This window comes from Myodes glareolus, chromosome 23 (assembly GCF_982192425.1).
Source record: "Myodes glareolus chromosome 23, mMyoGla1.1, whole genome shotgun sequence".
NCBI lineage: Eukaryota > Metazoa > Chordata > Mammalia > Rodentia > Cricetidae > Myodes > Myodes glareolus.
The window spans coordinates 11,880,280-11,904,771 of NC_142048.1; the positions used below are offsets into that span (position 1 = coordinate 11,880,280).

At 35.0% G+C, this 24,492-nt stretch overlaps 1 protein-coding gene across 3 annotated transcripts in view; it reads right to left on the reverse strand.

Moving 5' to 3' along the window:
- The window catches only part of Spock3 (SPARC (osteonectin), cwcv and kazal like domains proteoglycan 3), a 346,847-nt gene that overhangs the window by 166,697 nt on the left and 155,658 nt on the right, over nucleotides 1–24,492 (reverse strand). For all 3 annotated transcript variants that reach the window (XM_087900747.1, XM_087900748.1, XM_087900746.1), the window contains exon 4: nucleotides 7,386–7,500. In XM_087900747.1, the coding sequence (XP_087756873.1) occupies nucleotides 7,386–7,500 (115 nt within the window). The remainder of the gene's footprint in view (nucleotides 1–7,385; nucleotides 7,501–24,492) is intronic.

The window sequence follows — 24,492 nt, forward strand, 5'->3', positions numbered from 1 at the left end:
TTAATGCTTGTATGAGTGTAAATAAGGGGAGGCAAGAGTGGGCATAGACTTTGAAACTAGGTAGGAATTCATATTTATCTTCTTATATGCCTAAATGCTGCAACTGTACAGTGATCTAGTGTTTTATCTTCATCTCTGAAGGACATTGACTAAGTAGTCTTCAGAACCATCTGAAAGACATTTGCAAAGGTCGCCATGTTCATTTATGCTCTCTTTATCTTACTTTAAACGTCTTTACTAGATCACCCAGGAAGCAATTTTTAATATTCCTTTTATTTACCGTCCCCTTCTAATTCCTGCATTTACCCCAAGAAGACAATGAGCTACATTCTCTTTTAAGTGTGTCTGCATAAATTTAGTGTTCATCAGAAGGCCTCATATTTTTCTGTAAAACATTTTAGAGGAAGATGTTGAAAGAGAGAGGTTATGATTGCTTAGCTAAATGAATTGGGCTACAGTGAGCTAGTATTTTGCCTCCAGCCTCCTGCTGTAAAACATTCCTCTGTGGAAAAACTATTTTGCTGTGACAAGATAATGGAGGAAAAGTGGAGGGAAGCTAACTGTGTTGCCATGGCCTTGTTAGGAAGGGTCATGCAGTTCCTGGGTATCAGATAATGAGGTAATGTATCACAATGATATTTAATGCTGCTTATTAAGGAATTAAGTGGATAGTATGACTCATTTTCACGTGAAAACCTATTTTTTAATTTCTAAATTGTCAAAATCTAAACTGATTTAACTGTTGAAGTTATGTGGTTTAATTAATTAAATTTTCTTCTCATAAAAACTTCACAATTTGGCAGATGATATATACCTTTGAGAGTAATGTCAGTAAAATGGAATTTTCTGTTTAACTAAAATTTAACACGGGGTTTAAATATGTTTAAGGAATTATACTATAGACAATAGGTATTCTGGTTATTTTTAAAAGAAATAGACCCTTGACTGTAAAATAATCTGCATGAATAATTGTAAGTGTTAAATTAAATCTCAAATGGTAGTGTACCACAATGTTTAAACATCATCAATTTTTGGTGCCCAGTTTTAGAGTCTAAGTTTTTCACTTACAACACTGTGGAAATTCTCTCTACCCCAGGTTTTATTATAGGTAGGAAATGTATGAGTAGGAACTATAGCCCAATTCATCGTCTATGATGATTGTAAGACTATGCTCGATCATACTATATCAATTCTCAGTCTCAGCTTTTATAATTGGTAAACTAGTTATAATAACTACAATCCATCTCAACTCCTATGATATCTGTGAGATTTAATGTATTATGTACTACACTGTGCCTGGAAGTGTGCTTTAGTCCTCATGCAGACCCTTAGTAGGTAAGCTGAAGGTACTATTATGCTCATCTATAATTTTACTATTAAGACTAGTAATCAATAAGCTTTGTAACTATTATCATTATTCTATGACCATTTTTAATATGTTTAATCTTAAAAAGAATCATGAACCATTTATACATTAACCATAAGTTAGTGGTAGAGAGATGAGTACTTATAAAATTAAAGAAACATTCAGTTACATGAACAAAGTTAATTTGTAAGTATAAAAATAAAATGAATATATAATAACATATCCCTCTTTCAAAGCTCATATCTACTCCCCTTTCTATAAATCTATCAACTATCTACCTATCATTTGCCATCTCTTTAGACAATGTTGAGTAAAACTCCCAAAAATATCTTAATTTGTCTCTGCTTTAATAAAGTGTATACAATATAAGAATTAGGTTTTTATTTCAATAATGTAAGCCAATTTGTAGAGTTTCTAGAAGAATTTTTTACATATTAAATATGAAATAAATACTGGAAGTCAATTTCTCTTGGGAAATTTTCAATGTGTTTAGATATCAGAAGGTTACATTTTATTTAAGTGTCAGGAAAATATATTAAAATAGTTATACTTATATTCAGTCCATTTAAACAAATATCTTACAACTCTGCTATAATTTGGACACTGTGGTTGATTCTTCTATCTAAAATATTCCCACAGTGAAACAGTGGGAATAAAAAAATTTCCATCTGGCAATTACTGATACTCTAAAGAAAAGTGGGTACCAACTTATATACAGACATTACAGAACATAAATCATTAACATAAGAGTTTTAAGGCTTACATTCATTTGCTGGAATGTATATCTTCTTTTTTTTTTTATTTCTTTTACAGACTTTCTTTGTAGATTTGTATCCTGTCCCGGAACTAACTCTTGCAGACCAGGCAGGCCTCAAACTCACAGAAATCCATCTGCTGCCTGCTCTGCCTCCCGAAGGCTGGGATTAAAGGTGTGTGTCACCACCACCCGACTTGATGGATTATTTTGATATCCAACATTTTAAGTAGGTTTTGTAATTTTCTGTGTAATGACTCTTAAGAGGCCAAAGCATCTACTTATTGATTTGTTTTTTATCTTGTGCTGAGTACAGGCAGAAATTAACAATATTAACTTTGTCCAACACTGACTGCATCTTTTTTCTTTTCTCTGACTTGTTAACACCTACCCATTTTCTCCTTAACATTGCCCTTATTGATCGGTGCCCAAAACACTGATCTAGAGACAGTGCTAATTGCATGCTATTACACAGCCATCTCAGGTGCATGAAATCCCAAGTGTTGAAATACATGAAAATAAAGAGAACGTGGCACTCATGGTCAGCAAATGTACAACACTAAGCTAATAAGATAAAAAAATAGATAACAAAATGGATAACATTCAAGGTCTAAGAAAACTATCAGCAATTGCATTAAACCACGAAAATATTTGGAAAGTTTTAATAATTAGTATTTTTCATAGTAAAAAACTATAAACTATGTGTTTTATTTTCTGATGATACTGATAAAGGCAAGTTTGCAAAAAAAAAAAAAAAAACCTAGAATTGTGGTGACTTAAGGGCATCTTACCAGAGAAGATTTCACTGGAAATATTATCCGAATATTATTTTCTGTTTCCTAACATATTTGGACTTTTTACATCATACTCTATGCTAGTAGTTGAAGTTAAAGCTTAAGACAAACATATAGTAAGATATGCCATTATATGATCTCTCTGATTATATGATTTTCATACCACCAAGATAAAAAAAGTTTATTGTTTTATCTACTTACAAATCCAATGCACAAACTTACAATTTAAAAATAACAGACACCTTCCAACTCGTGTATTTATAGCCTTTTTGTTAAGTACTACATGTATTCTTTCCCCAATAATTTTAAAAAGTATATGTTGATTCCCCACCCCTCCATGCAAATCCTGTATTTGCTTATAGAGAGTATGCTTGAAGTACATGGACACAATACACCTAGAATGACTCTCGCAGTTGATGAAACTACAACACTGAATGAACTATAAGTAACAGTCAATGCACTCCATTCAAAGAAAATGTGAATCTACCAGTCCACAGGACTTGGGTCTTCAATATTGGAGGGACAAAAAGGCCAAGTTCATGAGATGTCCAGTCAACTAATGAGTGCTTGAATAAGATAATTTACTGTGATTGAAATGAACACTATAAAACAAAAAGTTCAAGGTTCTAAGGAAAAGGAGAAGAGGTTGTGATATTTAGTTTAGGGGGAAGATTGAAGGAAGCATCTTGAGTAAGAAGACTCTCCTAGCACTTGAGACTGCAGACAATGGCGTTCACTTCTTTTTAGTGTTCTGACATAAGTACATCAATACAATAATTGAATTAGTTTTTATTTACTTGATTGCCCTCTTCTAACTTAAGATGTTCACATCCTCCAAATGTAATAGTTGTGTTCTTTATATTAGCTATTGTCATAGATCAGGGTGCATGCCAAAGTTTTACTTCCTATAGGCTGTGTAAGTATACAATTTATGCTGACTTCTCAAAGCAAACAAACCACATAAAATATTAATATCAACATTTTATTTTTTGGGTATGGATTGTGTTCAGTGTACCATCTTAAGTAGCTCCTATCATTAAAACAAACAAACAAACAAACAAAAAAACAAAAAACCAGGACAAAATGCAATTTATATAAAATATTAAAACCAGCCAATTTAAAACCTGGAGATCTTTATCACTCCAGGGGTCACTAAAAGAATGTTGCTACTCTTTCTACACTCAAGGTGTGGCTCAATAGCTTCTTGCACTGAGAACATTTAGGTTATTGGTCTCTGACTATCCTTCTCATCAGACAGTTAGAAAGTACGTTTCTTATAGTCCTTAGTCTTCTAAAACCATTTATTTATTTACTTATTCATTCATTGTGTGTGTGTGTGGTGGAGCAGAGGTATGTGACTGTCATGGAACATGAATGGAAGTCAGAGGACAACTTACAAGACTTAGTTCTTTATTCCCATATTGTTGGTTTGAAGAATCCAAATCAGGTCATTGAGCTTAGTGATAAATGCCTTTATTTGTTGAGTCATCTTCTTGGGCCTAATGTTAGGTGCTCACAGTGAGGTAGCATGGTTATTGATAAGCTTAGGCATTGATCTCAGGAAATTCAAATACTGAGATTCATGAAATCAGAAAGAAAGTATCAATGAGTCCTTCTAAAAGCTCGATTTTTTTTTTTTGGTTGGAAATGTACTACGTTTTGTGGAATTTAAAAAGAATATTCAATTAATTAATATCACATGTATATTTATATCTCTGAATTTTGTGTATGTATATCATGTAAATTCAGTGCCTACATAGACCAGAAATGGTTTTTAAAACCCACCTAAATGCAGTTACAGGTGTTAGCTGTCCAATGTGGGTGCTGAGAACAAAACTTGGGTTCAATGAAACAGCAGCAAATATGCCTAATTACTGAGACATGTCTTCAGTCCTATTTTTGCTTATAAGTAAATGATTTGATTTAGTCTCTGAAAGGTGGGTGCTGAATTTCATTTGAAGGCATTTTGAGACCTCTTGCCTACTGATCCCTCAAGTCAAACTCTTCATTATACTCCCATTTTCACACATCAAATACTAGTATTTTTAAATTGAGCAGAGGAAACAAAAAAGTTTCAGAAAATTCAGTATATCTTTAGGATCCTAAGGAAGTAGGTTAATAACAAAATTTCCAGCCTAGGACATTGCCATTCCTTTATTAATAAAACACAAAAATCATGATTGACAGGCAATATGTTACTAGTAAATTTGTTCTGTCATTTTGTGAATTTCTCTAGCACACTGATGTTATACATATGTGATTTCAAAATTTTAAAAACTGTCTCTTTAATTTTTGCCATCACTCCACCATCAGGACATACATATACCTCAAGGCATACTAAGAGATTTACAGGTATGTTTGTTTCTATCTACCTTGACTCTAAGTATCTACCACTACAGATTTGACATAATAAAATTTCAAATGTATTCAATGTATAAAAGACTTTATATGTTTATATTAATGATGAGTATTACTTAAACATAAATATTTGCTCTTTGATGGATATATAACCCATTTTTATTCTCTAATGTGCTCTTTTTGCCATCTCTTGGTGTGTCTTTTTATTGTTATTATTTTTCATGCTGCCTAGTTACATACCCAAACAAGTTCTGGCTCTAATCTTTCTTTTATTTTTAATCTGGATGGTGTCTTATAAGTTATCAAAGCTGGAGTTGAACTCCGTTTTAACCCTAGTCAGGTATACAATTTATGTTTCTTCTGCCACACCTCTCAAGTTCCTGCGGTGAGACACCCGTGTCTTTAATATATTAGTGTGCAAGTCTACTAAAGCCAAATATTTCACCTGTCATCTGAGAATAGTCTAGTAGCAATGTTCCTAATTTTATTTAAAGACAGTACATAAACTATTCCCATTTAAAAAAAAAAGAGGAATGCACATAGGATTCATTGGATGCAAGAGGTGTAATATATTTCTTCTTTCTTCTGGCTAGTTCTTTTGTGATTATGGTGACTTTCAGTTCTCAAGTCTTGGAACCATGCTGCATAGGCTATTTGTAAATGGATGACTCTTCAAAGTAGACCCAACTCTACAGGCATAATGATAACTGTGATCAAAGGATTTACATAACTCAGTCTGGGTCTGCGAGTATTTGCCTGCTTGAGGGCATAGCTACAAGTACACCATCAATAGGAGAGATTCTTAAAGAAGTGTTCTTTAATAGGCTCCAAAATCTTCACAGTAGGATTTCTAAGATTCTTCCATAACTATTCACAAACTAATTCTTTCCTTTATCCTGAACTTTGTCATAAACTGTGATGTATAAATATTTATAATCAAGAGTAAGTAGAAGAATTTAGGTTCAAATATGGCAGTGCTGCTGACAATGGCCTACTTGAGAGCCTAGCCCAAATCCAGCCAGACATATGACTGGTAAACAGAAATTGCTGTGGGATAAAAAGAAACCTAAACTCAGCATTCCACAAAAATCTTGAGATTTTATGTGGATTTAGTAGACCATGTTGAAGTGCCAATTTGAAGAAGGAAGCCACTTGTTCATTTCCCGGCCACCCAGACTCCCGAAATAACCACACAAAAGCTGTATTAATTAAATCACTGCTTTGCCTATTAGCTCGCTTCTTATTGGCTAGCTTTTACAACTCAATTCAACCCATTTCCATTATTTTTTTATTTTACCATAAGGGTCATGGCCTACCAGCAAGGTTCTGGAATGTTTGTCTCTGACACCAACACCATGGCTTTTCTCCAAACTCTGTATTCCTTCTCCCAACATTCAGTTTAGTTTTCCTCATCTATCTCTATTCTGTCCTGCTCTGCTCAAGGCAGTTTCTGTAGTCACCAATGGTATTCACAGCATACAGAGGGGAATCTCACATCAGGCATGTTTCTGTTTATCAGGGACGCCACTACCTACCTAATCTAAGATCATAGTCAACTATCTTAGGCAAGAACATCCGGTTCCTTATTAACCCAAACAGCCTGCAATAGATCAGAACCCTATTCTATCAGGCTGTTCTGGTTCACATGTCACCTCCCACTATTACCAAACCAATAAAATAGTTAAGGCTTTTGCAACCAGGATCTGGTCTCTGTTCTCGGAGGTATCTCCAGCAGTCCCCACCTCAAGTCAATAAACTGTCTTTAACTGAGAGAATGGTCTAGTTTGAAGGTTTCAATGTTCCTCACTTATAGAGGTATTATGAAGAGTAAATTACAATTACTCTTTAAATTTGAAAAGAGTATCTACTCAGAAAACACATTTTAACTCAATCTTTACAACGTCAGCCTTGTATAATTTAGACTTAAAGCTACCTAGTCCCTAGGGATTCTATATGACGACAAAATTTAACCCATTTCTATCATGACTATACTACACAAAATTCTGGAGCCCTTTAAACAAATATCTTCATCAAATATCAAAACATGGTTAAATATTCAGACTGTAGCAAATATTAATACTCTATTAGTAAGTTTTCATTTCCAAGTGTTTACCTGTGTGATAGTCTCCTGTGACTGATGCAGAGAGCAGTCTGAGCATCTTGAGTGATACAGACTTTGTGACGGCTGCACTTGATCTTTAAGCATGGATCCTTAGCTGGATCTAAAGCTGGAGAGAAGAGAAGGCAGAGAGAGAGAGAGAAAAGAAAGAGAGAGAGAGAATAGAAAAGAGAGAATTTAAATGTTTCTGTATAAGAAGGTACTAGGTACTGAATCTCATTCAGCATAATTGACTAGATCATGGTATTTTTATATTTTTTTTGTAATTGTCAAGTTTGACAAGTTTATACACATACATAAAGTATTTTGATCATATTCACATGGATCCCTCTCTCTTGTTTCAGCACGATCATGGAATTTTATTATATTCATGTGCCAGCCTTTCTGAAGATTTTATTCTTCTGAGAGTTATGTCTTCTTTTGACCATGTAACTCAGAGGAGATCACAGCTGAGTTCAGTCTCATGTAAATAGCTCAGAAGTTAACATTCATTAGGGGATAAGTGTGGAAAGTGTCTAAGAATGTTGATTCAAAAAACCATAACTCTCACCTGAAAGAAAATAAAAGATAGTTTATTCTGGAGCCATTTTGAGTGGCCAGGGCCTGAGAGCATAGAAAAATATTATCCTAAATACTGTGTTCGGAGAGTTGTATAGTTTTACAGAATAAGGAACATCAGAAAGCAAGGCAAGTTTAAGACACATCGTTGTTTACATCATTAAAGTTCTTAGAGCAGCAGGAAGCAGGAGGTTTTCCAAAGGCCTGAGATGCTGTCTGATGACCTTCTTAGCTTTTGAAGCAAGCTAGTGGTACATAAAAGTTTATAGACTTCAAAAGTTCTTTTTGAACCTATTAGCCAAAGCATGTTATTTCTGACAGAGTTGGACAAGCAAGCACAAAGTAATTAGTCTCTGGACTAGGAACATTGAAATTTCCCACATCACTGGAGTTTTAATCAGTCAGTCTTTCAGACACAGATCCTTTTCAGGTATTACTATACACAAGGAAAGCTGAATGTAAAGACTGAAACTCTTTGTAAATATAGAAAAGATAGAAATAAGAGTGTTCCCACACTACCATATTTGGTGTTGACAGAAAATGACAGCTACTAACTTTGGGAAACTTCCATAGATGCTCATAGCTATACTAAAAAGATAAAGACAAATAAAGATGTCAGAGCCACTGGTAACTCATTGAATAGTTTAAAAATGTCTGGAATATCACTACTGTGAGCTGAGTATATCATAGAGAAACGTATATACAGTGTTTTTACCTGCGATAGCTAGTTGTCTCTAAGTGACTTTCAATATAAATACTACATAATTAGTGATATTTATAACAAAATTGGTACATTCATTTATAAAGACATGGATATACATATTGAAATACTATATTTTTACTTTTATTTTTTATTATGGTGAAGTGTGTTGTAAGAGAGGGTCCTTTTTTTTTGTCCCTGTCGCCCAACTAGCTTAACCCAAAATAACCACACAGAAGCAATATTCATTAAACCACTGTTTGGCTCATTAGCTCTAGTTTCTCATTGGCTAATTCTTACTTCTTAATTTAACCCGTTTCTATTAATCTGTGTATCACCACATGACTGTGGCTTACCGGCAAGATTCTAAACAGAATCCATCTTGGGCCAAAGATTTAAGATGTCTCTTACTCTGTCCTTCTTCCCAGCATTCAGTTCTGTCTTCTTCACCTACCTAAGTTCTGCCCTATCAGGTCCAAAACTGCTTGTTTATTTATTAACCAATGAAAGCAACAAATGAACAGAAGAACCTTCTACACCAGAAGTGATTGTCTTATTTGCTTTTAGCGCTTTATCCTAAACTGTTTAATGTAGAATTTTTCTGTGTCAAAATGTATAGTTGTATATTTTTTCTTTTATTTTTAATAAATTCCTGACACTGGTCAGGTGTTAAAGAATCTGAGACCAGATAGGCCATTGACCTAAGGGAAAATCAAATATTATTTTTCTACTAATGGAACAGAGCAAAATAACAACTCCTAAAATTCTGCTATATCTATAAATAAGTGTCCTGTTCAGCCATCATCAGAGAAACTTCCTGCGGCAGGAAATTGGAACAAATATGAAGATCCATGACTGGACAATGCAGAGAGTAAAAAAACTCATTGAAGTGTGCCAGGTGGTGGTAGCACATACCTATAATCACAGAATTCAGGAGGTGGAAGCAGGTAGATTCTGTGAGCTCAACAGCAGCCTGGTCTACAAAGAGAGCTCCCAAACAGTCAGAGAAACCCTGTCTTAAAAACAAAACAAACAAGCAAACAAAAAAAAAGGACCAAACAACCCCCAAACAAATAAACAAACAAAAAACCAAACACTTCCCCCGAAACAAACAGACAAATAAAAAACCCAAACAACCCCCCACCCAAACAAACAAACAACGACAATGAAAACAAAGGAGAGTCTCTGAAGTATGTAGATGAGGAGGAAGGGAGATAGATTATAAAGGGCAAAGAAATGGAAGACTTCAAGAAAGCAGTGCGTATCAGGTATCAGACATAGTTAAGACTGATGCACACATGAACTGGCACTGTGCCAGTATGCACAGGGCCTGCACATATCCAAGTCAGATAGGATTCCAGCACTAAGAGGGGAAGTGGACTTGAGCACCCATCCCTAGCTCAGAAGCATTCTACAACTGACAACCATCTGAAAGGTCAAAATCATTTTCTCCAAAGCAGTTTCATTGTATATACAAAACACACTTAATGACTGGCCCCATGCCAGAAGAAAACGGCCACCACACAGCATATTCAATGATAGCTTTGGAGAAGTTTTGTTTGTAATATTTTGTTTGAGCATTTTTAACCCTACTTGTCTTTTGCTTATTTATCATTATTTCTGATTTTATTTACTTATGCTGTGCACTTTTGTGTGTGTGCATGCATTTACTTTCATATGTGCTTCTTGAGTTTTCTTTGTTTATTTTTCTTGTTTGAGTGTACTGTTTTATTCTAGTTTATTTTTTCTGTTTGCTTTGTAAGTGGGACATGAAGTTGAATAGGTTGGGAAGATGTGGGAGAAGTTGAGGTAGAGAAAACCATGATGAAAATATACTGTATGAAAAAGATATGTTTCTCCCCAAAAAAGAAGACACAAAAGCCAAGACTGTAAAAGTAAAACCTTGATATTGAGAATTCAATAGATTGAAATGTCGGTTCAAACTTTTACTCTGCATAGACTATTTTATGGCGCTTTTCAGTATTTGTCTAAAAGAAATTAGGAACTCAGATTCTAATCTAACCTAGAATTTTTCTATTTCCTGTGATTCTATAAAGAACACTTATCTATCAATTTTCTAGTTATATCTGATGATTCATATCTCCCATTACAGTAAGTGCAGATTAAGTACATCCTTATTCTCTCCATACCCTTATTGCTAGGTTTTCAGAACACTTGCTTTGTGGTAAATTTTATTCTTTGTGGGAATTTTAATGGATGTGCCATTGTTTATAAATTCTTGTTTTGGTGACAAAATTGTTTCACTAAGATACTCTTGGTTCTTGGTAACCCAACACTGTTTTCCCTCTATTTTATCACAGCTTGTCTATGCCCCAGGAGTGCTTGGATTTTTTTTTTTACCATTCCATTCTACACAGAGTTTTTTCCATAAATATGCACTTATGGGACATTTCCATCCTTGGCACTAATATTCACAAACACGCTCTGCATCTGCAGATCTTTACAGTGTCTGTCCTTCTGCCTTCATCATGTAGCATATATTTTTCACTTCTCAATGAAATGATATTCAAAAGAGGTCAAGGAAACTGTAGCATCCTAACTTTTGCTCCCATTCATGTATTACTGAGGAGAACACTGGCTGTTATTTAAACAATTGGTCAGTCCTTATTATGAACCCTGTAAGAGCTATAAACAACAGCCCGAATTGGCAGTTAGTTACAACAAAAGGACATAGCACTATAAAAATCTATAATACACATCACTATCATTTTGAAGATCAATTTTTCATAGTGTAAGATGATTACATCTGTACAATTAGATTATGTAATGAAAAAATAGAAAACTAACTTTTGAGAGATATGTTTACATAAAACATATCTAGTTCACTCATGCTGTTTTTGTCTATAGTTTTTTCCCTTAGTAAGTGAGAGTCATTACTGGGTGCACATATTATACTGTTAATCTACTTGAACTGATGATTGATGGAAAAGCTAGTTCTCTGTTAATCTTTGTCAATATTTCGTATGAATTCCAAATTTTCTTTCTTCCTTTCTTTCTTTCTTTCTTTCTTTCTTTCTTTCTTTCTTTCTTTCTTTCTTTCTTTCTTTCTTTCTTTCTTATATGTACAGTGTTCTGCCTGCATGTATGCATGTAGCCCAGAAGAGGGCACCAGATCTCAATATAGGTGGTTGTGAACCACCATGTCGTTGCTGGAAATTTCACTGTCTACCTCTGGAAAAGAAGCCAGTACTTTTACACTTAAGCCTTTTCTCCAGACCCAATTTCAAAATTTGTAATGTGATGAATACTAATAGAACTTCTTTTGCAAAATAAATTCCTGCCGGTGAAATCTATAATTATGAGTAGAAACCTATAATCTTCGTTGGTCTACATGTTTCCCTATTACGCAATACAACAAACAATGACAAATTTTCATTGTAAATATTTACATTTTTTTACATTTTCAACACTGAATATGTCAATGGTGTGTTCCCAGTAAAATACTGCTTCAAGCAGGAACATAACAAAAATCCTACCTAATACACCAATTCAGGAAGTGGCTGGGGGAAAAGACTTTTACCTTCAGTTTTAGAGCTTAATGTTTCCACCTCGTACATCAAAGAATCTTAGCCTTCAGTTTTTCAGTATCAAACAACAGATTATGCCCTTCTGTGCCTAATTAAACAGAAAGACAGTACCTTAAAAATGTAGAAATTTGCTGGATGTTGTTAGTGCATGCTTTTAATCAGAGTACTCAGGAGGCAGTGGCAGACAGATCTCTGTGAATTTGACAATAGCAAAAAAGGGTCCCAGGACAGCCTTAGCTGTTATACAAAGACTCCATGACTTGAAAAGCAAAATTAAAAACAAACAAAGAAAAAAAAATAGAAGAAACCACTGTTCTAAAAATATTTGGAGCACACAAGACGATACAGCAAATGCACATCTGACAGATCAATAGGCAGCTCCACGGGAAGGGTAAACGTATAAGTGACACGGAACAACTCATTCTGCAGAGCACCGGAAACACTTGTATTTTGGAAAAGTCACGGTTATATCTGTAAAAACCTTGTGAAGCCATAAATTTTCCCCTCAAAATGGAATTCATTCCCAGAACACCTCAGCAGTGTAAACTCTGCTTGGGCAGTGGAGTGACCTTGCTCTATTTCCCCACACCATGAGGTCTTGGAACAATGGCATTCACTCTTTGTTCTAACATAGACATACATAACATAAATTAACATAGAGTCAATTCCACAAAATTACCTGCTAAAATACCACATAGAAATTTCTATAGAAGAGAGGCACGAGAAGGAAGGCAGCATGCCCAACCTCTGCTAACAAACAAATCTGGGCATACCCAAAGCTGGTTATCATCAAATAGATGAGGAGAGTGGGTGAATCCAGGATTCAGGGATGTTTAGTAACTTTATCTTATGGTATGGAATGTCAGATACTTCCCCCCTTGAAGGCTGGCTCACATCTGAACAGTGTCACCTGTTCCAGAGTACTGCTTTGTCAGGTTCTACCTGCCCCTTTTTTGTGAGTTTGATATGCATATTATCATTGTTCTTGCCTGTGGAATTTTCTATGTCTGTAAGAAGTAGAAACCTTGTGGAGATCATCAGCCCTTACTCTTCTTATTCTTCCTCTCCTACATGCTTCTCTCACTTCATTTTTTTTTCCCTTGACACGAAAAATAAGGAAGATGCAGAAGTATGTAATCAAGTTAAATTATTGCCCTCAGTTCCTTGCTTGCCATAGACTTCCCATTCTGACCACTGAGGGAGGACTAAGGCTGGTAAGCAAGGCCTCCGATAAAAATGCTAACAAAAAATGGCTACAGTAAAGATTTGCATTCCGCTGCTTTGACTCCAACTATTCTTTCTTCATCAATATGTTTCTAATTATTGCTATTGAAAAATATTTCTATGATTGTTTCAGTTTTTGCTGGATTCTTTATCCATTATGGCCAAAGAGTTAAAATATTTCTCTATTGCTTGACCCTGGGTAATTCATCATACATCTTTTGATTTTGTAACTCTGTTAAAAGGTTTTCCACCATTTCTATTACATTGTCTTTGATGATTACTTTGTACAATCTATTTCCTGAGAGCGAAAGATTTATTCAAGTTAACAGAAAAAGTCAAGAATTGAACTGAGTATAGTTGTGTCTACATGATTATAGTCCAAGCATTTCAGAAACTCAGGGAGGAGGGAGATCACTTGGGTTGAGGGATTTGAGATTACAAAGCATGTGCATAAGTGTGTGTGTGTGTGTGTGTGTGTGTGTGTGTGTGTGTGTGTGTGTGTAGTGAGAGAACATTCAGGAAATATCATGTTAATACTACTTTTATAGGTCGAAATAATTTCTAATTTCATTTTCTTCCAGGTAACAGTAGTGTGAAATGTACAAAAGGTTCAAAATTAAATAATATATGAAGTTCATAGAAATTGAATAAATTTTAAATTTCTTCCAATAAGTTTTATTAAATTATGCATGAAAGGTCCTGTGAGTTCTTTGAAACACAGCAATTACACTTTTGATAATAAATCCTGAAGTATTTGGAAGGAAGAATATAAATAAAAGATATAAGCAAAATGCAAAACATACCAGGTCTTTTCTTTCAGGATACTAATCAGCTCCCAAATCATGACGCAGAGACTTCTTGAATTTTTGTGCTTGGCCATATCTTTTGTTTATCCCACTAGCTCTTATAACTTAACATGTGGGAATTGCTACCCCGAGTTATATTTCCCTGCCCCCACTTGAGGTGCTTAACCGCAAAGAATCTTAACTTCCCTCTGCTCCTGGAGTTGAATGAGGAAGTTTGAGTGCAGGTGATTATTCCTTGATCCCTACTGGGGACAGGTGAAGGTTGAGTGCACGTGATCAGTCCTTGACCCCTACTGGGGTCAAGTGAAAGTCCCTCCTTGGGTCAGGTGACAGTCCCTTCGCAGCCCCCTCCCCATTTGGTGCTATGGTATAAAAGCTAGCTCCAGCAGAACAATAAACAAGCTGCTGTTTCACCTCAACCTCGTGCTCTGTGTATTTCATTCAACCTGGGCACCCTCCGCAGAGACTCGTGGTTCCAGACCTTGCTGGCACGGTATTAACATATTCTCTTTTTCTATGTTATACCTCAGGACTTTTTACCTCTTTTTCCATATATCTTACTTTCACTGATTCTTGTGTCTGTCTGGTGGTTGCCTGGGCCTGGGTTTGTTCCTCATGCTCTCTTTTCTTCCCTTCCTCCCTCATTATTTTTGAGCTTAGATTTCTTCTCCTACTTACTCTCTCTGATTTCCAACCCCAACTATTCTTTCTCAGTCTTGCTATTGGCCATTCACCTCTTTATTAGACAAATTAAGTGTCTTAGGCAGGCCAGGTGAAACAAATGCAGCACATTTTTACATAATTAAACACATACCCTTATACCATTAAGCAAATGCAGCACAAATAAATGTAACACATCTTTGCCCAGTTAAATATAATATTCCACAACAGCAAAAACATTGAACTAGAATTTGAACAGATGGATTGGGTTGTATCTCAAATATCCACCTTATGAAAGAAGCACAAGTATTTTAACAAATCTTATATTTGCTGGTACTCTATCTTATTATTCTGCTTTTCATGCTTGGAACTGTACTTATCAACCAACAGTAGAATGTTAAATGCCTGATTTCTAAGACTGAGGCCATGTGTCATAAAAATACTCTATAGCCGAAGGAATAGAAACTCTGAAAACTGAAAATGGATGACTGTGGATAGAAAACAAGGTCAGGAGACATAAATGGGAAGGGAAAAGAGAGGACATAACATGGCAGAAGGGAGGAGAGAAGATCAATAACACTAAGAATGGTTTATAAAGTCATAGGGAATTATATTACTTAATGTTTACTCAAAACAACACTAACACTCTCTCACACACACACGTATATAAGTTATTAAAATCAGAGTGACAATCTTCACTTGACCATTATAGACTATCTCACATAAACTCTTAGATCAGGCATAATCTGAAATCCTTTTGAGTTGTTGGTCTTCGAATACCAAGCAATGCACACAATAATATGGGTTGGTGCACCTGTCCTTGGCTGCCTCTCAGAAAGTGAAGGTAAGACCCTCTTGATGAAGACACTGCATAATTTAGACACAGAACTTAGTAGATTCAATTTTGATCTGATTCCAGAGCCTCCTTTCTCAGGACCCCATTCATACAGGTGAAGGAACCATACAGTTCCCCAATGGAGAAACACAAGCAGCTCCCTAAGACACAGACAGTAATTAAAAGATTTGGGCAAAGAAAAGGCACTGCTGGCACCAATTAGAGGGAGAGATGAGTAAGCAGCAATGTAAAATTTATTCAACAGCCTAAAAAGCAAAATGATAGTGCCAGAACTCAGTGGTCATATAACAGGAAGACCTGATAATCCTAACCCAGAGGAGAAAGAGGAAAACGAACTTAGAATATAACTTTATGAAGATGATAGAGACCCTTAAAGAGGAAATGAAAAATTCCCTTAAAGAAATGGAGGAACAGGAAAATAAAGACTTGGGAGAAATCAATAAATCTCTTAGCAAAACTCAAGAAAACCAAGCAGAAACAAACAAATTGGTGAAGGAAACAGTTCAAGACTTGAAAACTGAAACAGAGGAAATAAAGAAAACACAAACCAAGGGAATTCAGGAAATGGAAAATCTGGGTAAACGAACAGGAACTACCGATGCAAGCAGAATTAATAGAATACAAGAGATGAAAGAGAGAATCTCCAATGTTGACGATACTATAGAGGAACTAGATACATCATCAAAGAAAGTAACATATAAAGGCAGACCTAACATAATTACACTGACTTCTCAATGAAAACCATGAAAACCAGGAGGTCCTGAAAAGCTGTGTTGCAGACAACTAAGAGACCAAGGATGCAAGCCCAGATTTATATACTCAGCAAAGCTTTCAATCGCCATAAATGGAAAAAAAAACAAATATTCTGTGACAAAACCAAATTTAACCAAAACTATTCACAAACCTAGCCATACAGAAAGTACTAGAAGGAAAACTCCAACCCAAGGACACTAATTACAACGCCAAAAATATAAGCAACAAATAATCTCTCATCAGAAAACCCCAAAAAAGGAAAACACACAAACACTAAAACCAAAAAAAAAAAAAAATACCTCAGGAATTAGCAATCACTGGTCATTAATACCTTTTAAATATCAATAGACTCAATTCGCCTATAAAAAGAAAGGCACAGGCTTACAGAATGAATACAAAAGTATGATCCATCCTTCTGCTGTATACAAGAAACACACCTCAACCTCAAAGACAGTCATTACCTCAGAATAAAGGAATGGGTAAAGTTTGTCCAATTAAATGGACCCAAGAAACAAGCAACAAATAGACTTCTAACTAGAGTAAACCAAAAGAGATGTAGAAGGACACTTCATACCCATCACAGTAAAAATCTATCAAAATGAAGTCTCAATCCTGAACATCCATGCTCGTAATAACAACATATGTAAAAGACACATTACTAAAGCTTTAACCACACATCAAACCCCACACACTAATAAGGCATTAACAGCCCATTCTCCCCAATGAACAGATTAACCAGACAGAAAATGAACAGAGAAATAAGAGAAGTAACAGATGTCATGACTCAAATGGACTTAACATATATCTATAGAACATTTCATCCAAACAAAAAAGAATGCACCTTCTTCTCAGCACCTCATGGAACCTTATCTAAAATTGACCACAGGCTCAGTAACAAAGCAAACATCAACAGATACAAAAATATTAGAAAAACTTCCTCTATGTTATTGGATCACCATTTAGGTTAGAATTCAACAGAAAACCTACAATCTCATAGAAATTTAACAGTGATCAATTAAATCACCCCTGGGTCAAGGAAGAAATAAAGAAAGAAATTAAAGACTTCCTAGAATTCAACAAAAATGAAGGTATAATGTACCCAAACTTAAGGAACACTATGAAAGCAGTGCTAAGAGGAAAGTTCATAGTACTAATTGCATACATAAAAAATGTGGAGAAATTCACACTAGCAACTTAACAGTACACCTGAGAGCTCTAGAACAAAGAGAAGGAGACTCACCTAGGGGGACAGACAGCAAGAAATAATCAAATTGAAGGCTGAAATCAATAAAATAGAAACAAAGAAAACAATACAAATAATCAAGAAAACAAAGACTTGGTTCTTTAAGAAAATCAATACGATACACAAACTCTTATCCAAACTAATCAAAAGACAGAGAGAGAGAGAGAAAATTCAAATGAACAAAGTCAGAAATGAAATGGGTGACATAAACAACAAATAGGGAGCAAATCCAGAGAATTATTAGGTCATACTAGAAAAACCTGTACTCCACAAAATTGAAAAATGTAAAAGAAATGAATAACTTTCTTGATAAGTACCACATACCAAAATTAAATCAAGACCAGGTAAACAATTTAAATAGACTTATAAACTACAAAGAAATACAATGTCATCAAAACCTTCCCAACCATAAAAAGGCATAGAGCCTGTTGGATCTAGTACAGAAAGAATTCAAACAAAACTTCAAAGAATAGTTAATACCTTTACTCCTCAAATTTTTCCACATATTAGAAACAGAAGAAACATTGCAAAACTCTTTCTATGAGGCAAAGGTACCCTGATAGCAAAACCACACAAAGACTCAACCAGAAAGAGAATTAAACCAATCTCCTTCATGAACACTGGTACAAGAAAAGTCAATAAAATACTGGCAAACAGAATCAAAGAACACGTCAAAAAAATCATCTACCATGATCAAGTCTACTTTATCCCAGAAATTGAGGGATAGTTCAACATATGAAAATCTATCAGTGTAATCCACTATATAAATAAACTTCATGAAAAAAGATATAATCATCTCAAAAGTGCTGAAAAAGAAGTTGACAAAATCCTAACTCCCTTCATCATGAAGGTCTTGATGAGTTCAGAAATACAAAGAAGATATCTAGACATAATAAAAGAAATACAGCAAAACAACAGCAACATCAAATAAAATGGGGAGAAATTAAAAGCAATTCTACTAAAGTAAAAAACAAGACAAGGCTGTCCACCCTCTCCATATCTATTCAAAATAGTTCTTAAAATTCTAGCTAGGGCAATAAGACAACAAAAAGATCAAGGGGATACAAATTGGAAAAAAAATCAAATTGTTGCTACTTACAGATGATATGGTGGTATCCATAAGTGACCCCAAGAATTAAACCAGGGAACTTCTATAGCTGATAAATAACTTCAGTAATATGGCAGGATATAACTAAAAAAAAGTCAGTATCCCTCCCGTATAAAAATATTAAATAAACTGAGAAAGAAATCAGAGAAACATCACCATTCACAATAGTCAAAAATAGCAAAAATCATCTTGGAATAACATTAGCTAAAGAAATGAAAGAACTGTTTGACAAGAATGTTAAGTCTCTGAAGAAAGAAATTGAAGAAGATATCAGAAAATGGAATGATCTTCCATGCTCTTAGATAGGTAGAATCAACATAATTAAAATGAAAATCCTACCAAAAGAAACCTACAGATTCAATGCAATCCCCATCAAAATCCCAACACAATTCTTCACAGACCTTGAAAGAACAACACTCAACTTCATATGGAAAAACAGTAACCTAGGATAGCCAAACAATCCTGTATAATAAAGGAACTTCCAGAGGCATCACCATCCCTGACATTAATTTCTATAATAGAGCTACAGTAATAAAAATGGCATAAAAACAAACAGGTGGACCAATTGAATCGAATCAAAGACACAGATATTAATCCACACACTTATGAACACCTGATTTTTAACAAAGAAGTCAAAATTATACAATGGAAAAAAGAAAGCATGTTCAACAAATGGTACTGGCATAACTGGATGTCAGCATTTAGAAGAGTGCAAATAGATCCATACTTTCCCCATGCACAAAACTCAAGTAAAAATGGGTTAAAGACCTCAATATAAATCTAACCATGCTGAACCTGATAGAAGAGAATGTGGGAAGTAGCCTTTAATACATGAGCACACGAGACCACTTCCTATATATTACACCAGTAGCACTGACACTGAGAGCTACAATAAATAAATGGGACCTCCTGGAACTGAGAAGCTGTTGCAAAGCAGAGGACACTGTCAATAAGACAAAATGTCAGTGTACTGAATGGGAAAAGGTCTTCACCAACACATCAGACAAAGGATTGATCTCCAAAATATATAAAGAACCTAAGAAATTAGACATCAAAATACCAAATAATATAATTTAAAAATGGGGTATAAATCTAAACAGAATTCTCAACAGAAAAATTTCAAATGGCTGAAAGATACCGAAGAAAATGTTCAACATCCTTAACCATCAGGAAAATGCAAATCAAAATAATTCTGAGATATCATCTTACATCTATCAGAATAGCTAAGATCAAAACCACCAATGATAACTTATGTTATAGAGGTTGCAGAATAAGGAGAAAGCTCCTCCATTGCTGTTGGGAATGCAAACATGTAAAATTATTCTGGAATTCACTGTGGCATTTTTCCTAGAAAATTGGGAATCAACCTAAGCCAAGACTCAGCAATACAACTCTTAGGCAAATACCCAAAGGTTGCTCAGCCATACTACAAAAACAATTGTTCAACTATGTTTATAGCAGCATCATTTGTAGTAGCCAAAACCGAGAAACAACCTAGATGCCCCTCAACCAAAGAATGGACAAAGAAAATATGGTTCAGTTACACAATGGCGCACTACTCAGAGGTGTATGTAACAGATGGAACTAGAAAAAATCATCCTGAGTGAGGTAACCCAGAACCAGAAAGATGAGCATAATATGTACCCAATCACAGGTGAATACTAGCTGTAAAGCAAAGGATAAGGAGCCTATAGTCCATGATCCTACAGAGGCTAAGTAACAAGGAAAATCCTCAAAGAAACATACATAGATTCCTCCACCCCTGGGCAGGGGAAACAGACAAGATCTCCTGAGAAAATTGGAAGCATAGATGTGGAAAGAGACGGAAAGGGGAAAGGGGAGGAGGTGGGAAAAAAGAGATACAAGATGAAAACAAGAGGAAACTGGGTGTTGAGATGAGGGAAGGACAGAGACAAAGAAAAGGAAAGAATTATTTTGATTGAAGGAGCAATTATGGGGCTAGCAAGAAATCTGACAGTAGAGAACTTTCCAGAAATCCATAAGGATGACCCCATCTAAGACCCTAACCAACAGTGAACAGGGTGCCTGAGCTGGCCTTGCCCTGTAGTCAGACTGAAAACTATTTTAAAGGTCACCATAGAACCTTCATCCAGCAACTGATGGAAGCAGATGTAGAGAACCACAGCAGAGCATTCGGCTGAGCTCCCAAAGTCCTGTTGAAGAGAAGGAGGAGTGAGATACTAGCAAAGGGTTCAAGACTATGATGGAGACACCCACTGGAACAGCTGATCTGAGCTAATGGAAGCTTTCCAACTCTGGCTTGTCAGCCAGGGAACAAGCATAGGAACAAACTAGGAACTCAATGTGGGTGACAGTTGTATGGCTGGAGCAGACTGTGGGGCCACTGGCAGTGAGAACAGAATTCATTCCGACTGCTTGTTCTGGCTTTTTGGAATCCATTTTCTGAGGACACATACCATGCTCAGCCTAGGTAAAGGGAGGACTGTCTTGGTACTGCCTCAAAGCAGTGTGCTCAATATTGTTGTCTCCCCATAGGAAGACTTACCCTTTCTGAGAAGTGGATGGTTGGTTGCATGGGCATGGAGGAGGGAAAGTGGAGGGAGCAGAAGGAGGAGAAGTAGTGGGAAATGGATTTGGCATGTAAAATGAGAAAAGATAATTTAAAAAACATAAATTAAAAAAACCCTAATCTATTTCCTCAATTCCAATAGTGTATTGTAGATAAACTAATTTACTGAACACATAGTAATGTTTCTAATAAAGAATCTGAACTTGAAAAAAATTAACAAATAAGAAAATAAATAGATTAATATAGAAGTAATAAAAAATAAACAAATAAAGTTATTCTATAGGGAGAAGGCTTTATATCTGGTAAAAATTGGAGGAGTGGAAGTATAGTTAAACAAATATATTGTATGGAATTTTGAAGAAATTATAAAAAATATTAAATTAAAAGTTGAAAAGGATGAATCATAGAACATGTAGCTGATTCTCTCCAAATGACAGGGTGTGTGCGGTCCTAGATAGAAATATCTTTTTTAATCCACTCAACTTCAACTTCTGCTTTTTTGGTTAAATTTTTATTTTATTTTTATTTATGTGCATGTATGAGTTTTTATGGAAGCTTGCATGTGTGTGGGTTCACTTCAAAGTCAAAGTTGGCATTGAGTCCTCTGGAGCAGGAGACGAAGAGGATTATGAGACACCTAATATGGATGCTTGAATCACTGAGGCATTTTTTTCAGTTCTAAATTTCTGTTTTTCTTTTTCTGATCCCTAATAATATGTGGCTTTGAGATGACATGGACGACACACATACACACACACACACACATGCATGTGCAAATGAAATGTCAACATACTCACACACATAAACACAGAACACACACAAACACAAAGCACACACACAAATATGAACATACACACACATACATAAACACATATATACACATCAACCACATAAACATACACATCAAAATTAAGTAAATTATTTTTACTCAAATCATGAGTAGGAAAGACAAGACAATATCCTTAGTGAAAATCTTACTGAGGCCTTCTAACCGAACTGCACACACACACACACACACACACACACACACACACACACACACACACACAAAATGCACCAATTACCTCTGTAAAATATAATTATTTTTTAAATGGGTAGTTATTTTTATTGAACTTCTAATATTGTTTAGAAACAAAAACAGAAAAGGTAAGCTATTGCTTAACTTAAATACACATGGAGTTTCACAGCAGTGAAAGGATGAACTATTAAGAGTATTTGATCTATTTGAATTGAAATGACAGGATTCAAATAATTGCTATAACAGAAGAAAACATTTAAATCAAACATTTGATTACATTTACTGAGAACCATATATAGTATCTTAAATATTTTTGCTCGTTATCTTTTTGGTTTGAATTTTTATTTTTTTGTTTGGTTGTTTCAATTTGAGACACTGTCTCTTGTACTTCAGGCTGGTATTGGATTTTGTATATGTACAAGGCTCTACTTGATCCTTCTGCCTTACCCTTGAAGACTGGATTGAAGGCATGAACCACCATGCCTTCCTAAGAAAAATCTGAAAAGGAAGAAAAATTATACAATTTTCCCACCTAATTTGAAGTTATTCCTGAGACAGAAAAAAAAAAAACTGTACTAAATAAGCACATAAAAACTGCAACTGAAACCTACTGGTAGTAGTTTCAACACACTAAAACTACTCTTTGACAGTGGTAAGGGAATTATTAAACTCTGAAAACATCGTTTTTACACAGTTAGAAAGAAATAAAAGGACTAAAACACAAATACTTCCTTTAATGAAGTAGTGAGGCCGGCTTATGACAAAAGAATGCTTTCCATGTAAGATACACAAATATTTTCAATATAATTCATTTGTGTGCTAAAAGTTAATCACTTTCTTAGGAGTGTTTGCAACCGTTAGTGAAAAGTACATCTTTCTGCATTTGAGGTTTACACTCCCATTTTCTGACTTTTTTGTATGAACTGAAAATACCTTTGTAAAATGTGACTTTCCAGAGAAGCTGGAGAAGATGAGGGAAGTTTTTGTGTGGTAGGTTGTAGGCACCACCTCCCATGCATGCATCACATAAGTTTCAACTGAAATTTCAAGTCAAATCATAAAACCTTTCTTTAATATTCATTTAATAAAGTCTTAATTATTCTTGACATATTTCTGAAATGTCACTTTTCATGGAAATGTTCGCCTACCCCCTCAGATTGTAAAAAATAAAATTTGCTTATTATATAAGCCCATCACTCTCCACCTCTTCCTACCTCTCTTCAAAAATTGGACCATCATTTTCTTACATAATACTTCCAATGCAAGTCTTTTAAATTTTGTTCCATGTTTTGAGTTCTCTCCCATATTCTCATTAATTTTGTGTGTGTTCTCAGGTCGATCTAAACTCCATTGATGGGTTCATGCTGTTGCGTTCCTTGAAGCTCATCATTCTTGGTGGTTTTTCTCTCTGGAGTAGAATGTTCTTTTCACTTAACAATAAGTCTTATCTTGGTATTTTGCAACGCCATATGTATACTCCCCTCTGTTGCTAAACTTTAATGCTGCATCCTTTTCTTTTAAAAGATGTCTAAAACACACTTCTGAACTTTAGTTTTTATTTTGTCAGTGACAGTAAGTGTACATACATTTATATGTGTTTTGTTGAATTTTGATTGGCCTCTTATTAAACATGAGGCTGGTCATCAGTTTTACTTGTTTACACTTCTTTATTCCCATTCCATCTTTCACGCTACTTAAGACAAAATGTATTAATTGAAAAAATTGAACTCTTTGTTTCAAATTTTAGTAAAGAACATTTTGGTAAGGTCTATATGGAGAGACAAGGATTCAGGTACTTCAGAATGTGCTGACAATTGCATTAGCCATGGTGTTTTGTCATAGAAATAGAAGCCCTAAATAAGTTAAAAACTATGAAAATGCAAAACAAAAATAAATAAATAAGAGATGTCTGTCAGTCAACTAGGGGATAGAAAGGCTTATTTTACTTATACATCCATATCATTGTTCATCACTGAAGGACGTCAAGGCAGAAATTAAAACAAGGCAGAAACCTAGAGATAGAAGCTGATGCAAAGACCACAGGGGGTACTCATCAATGCTTTTGCTCAGCCTGCT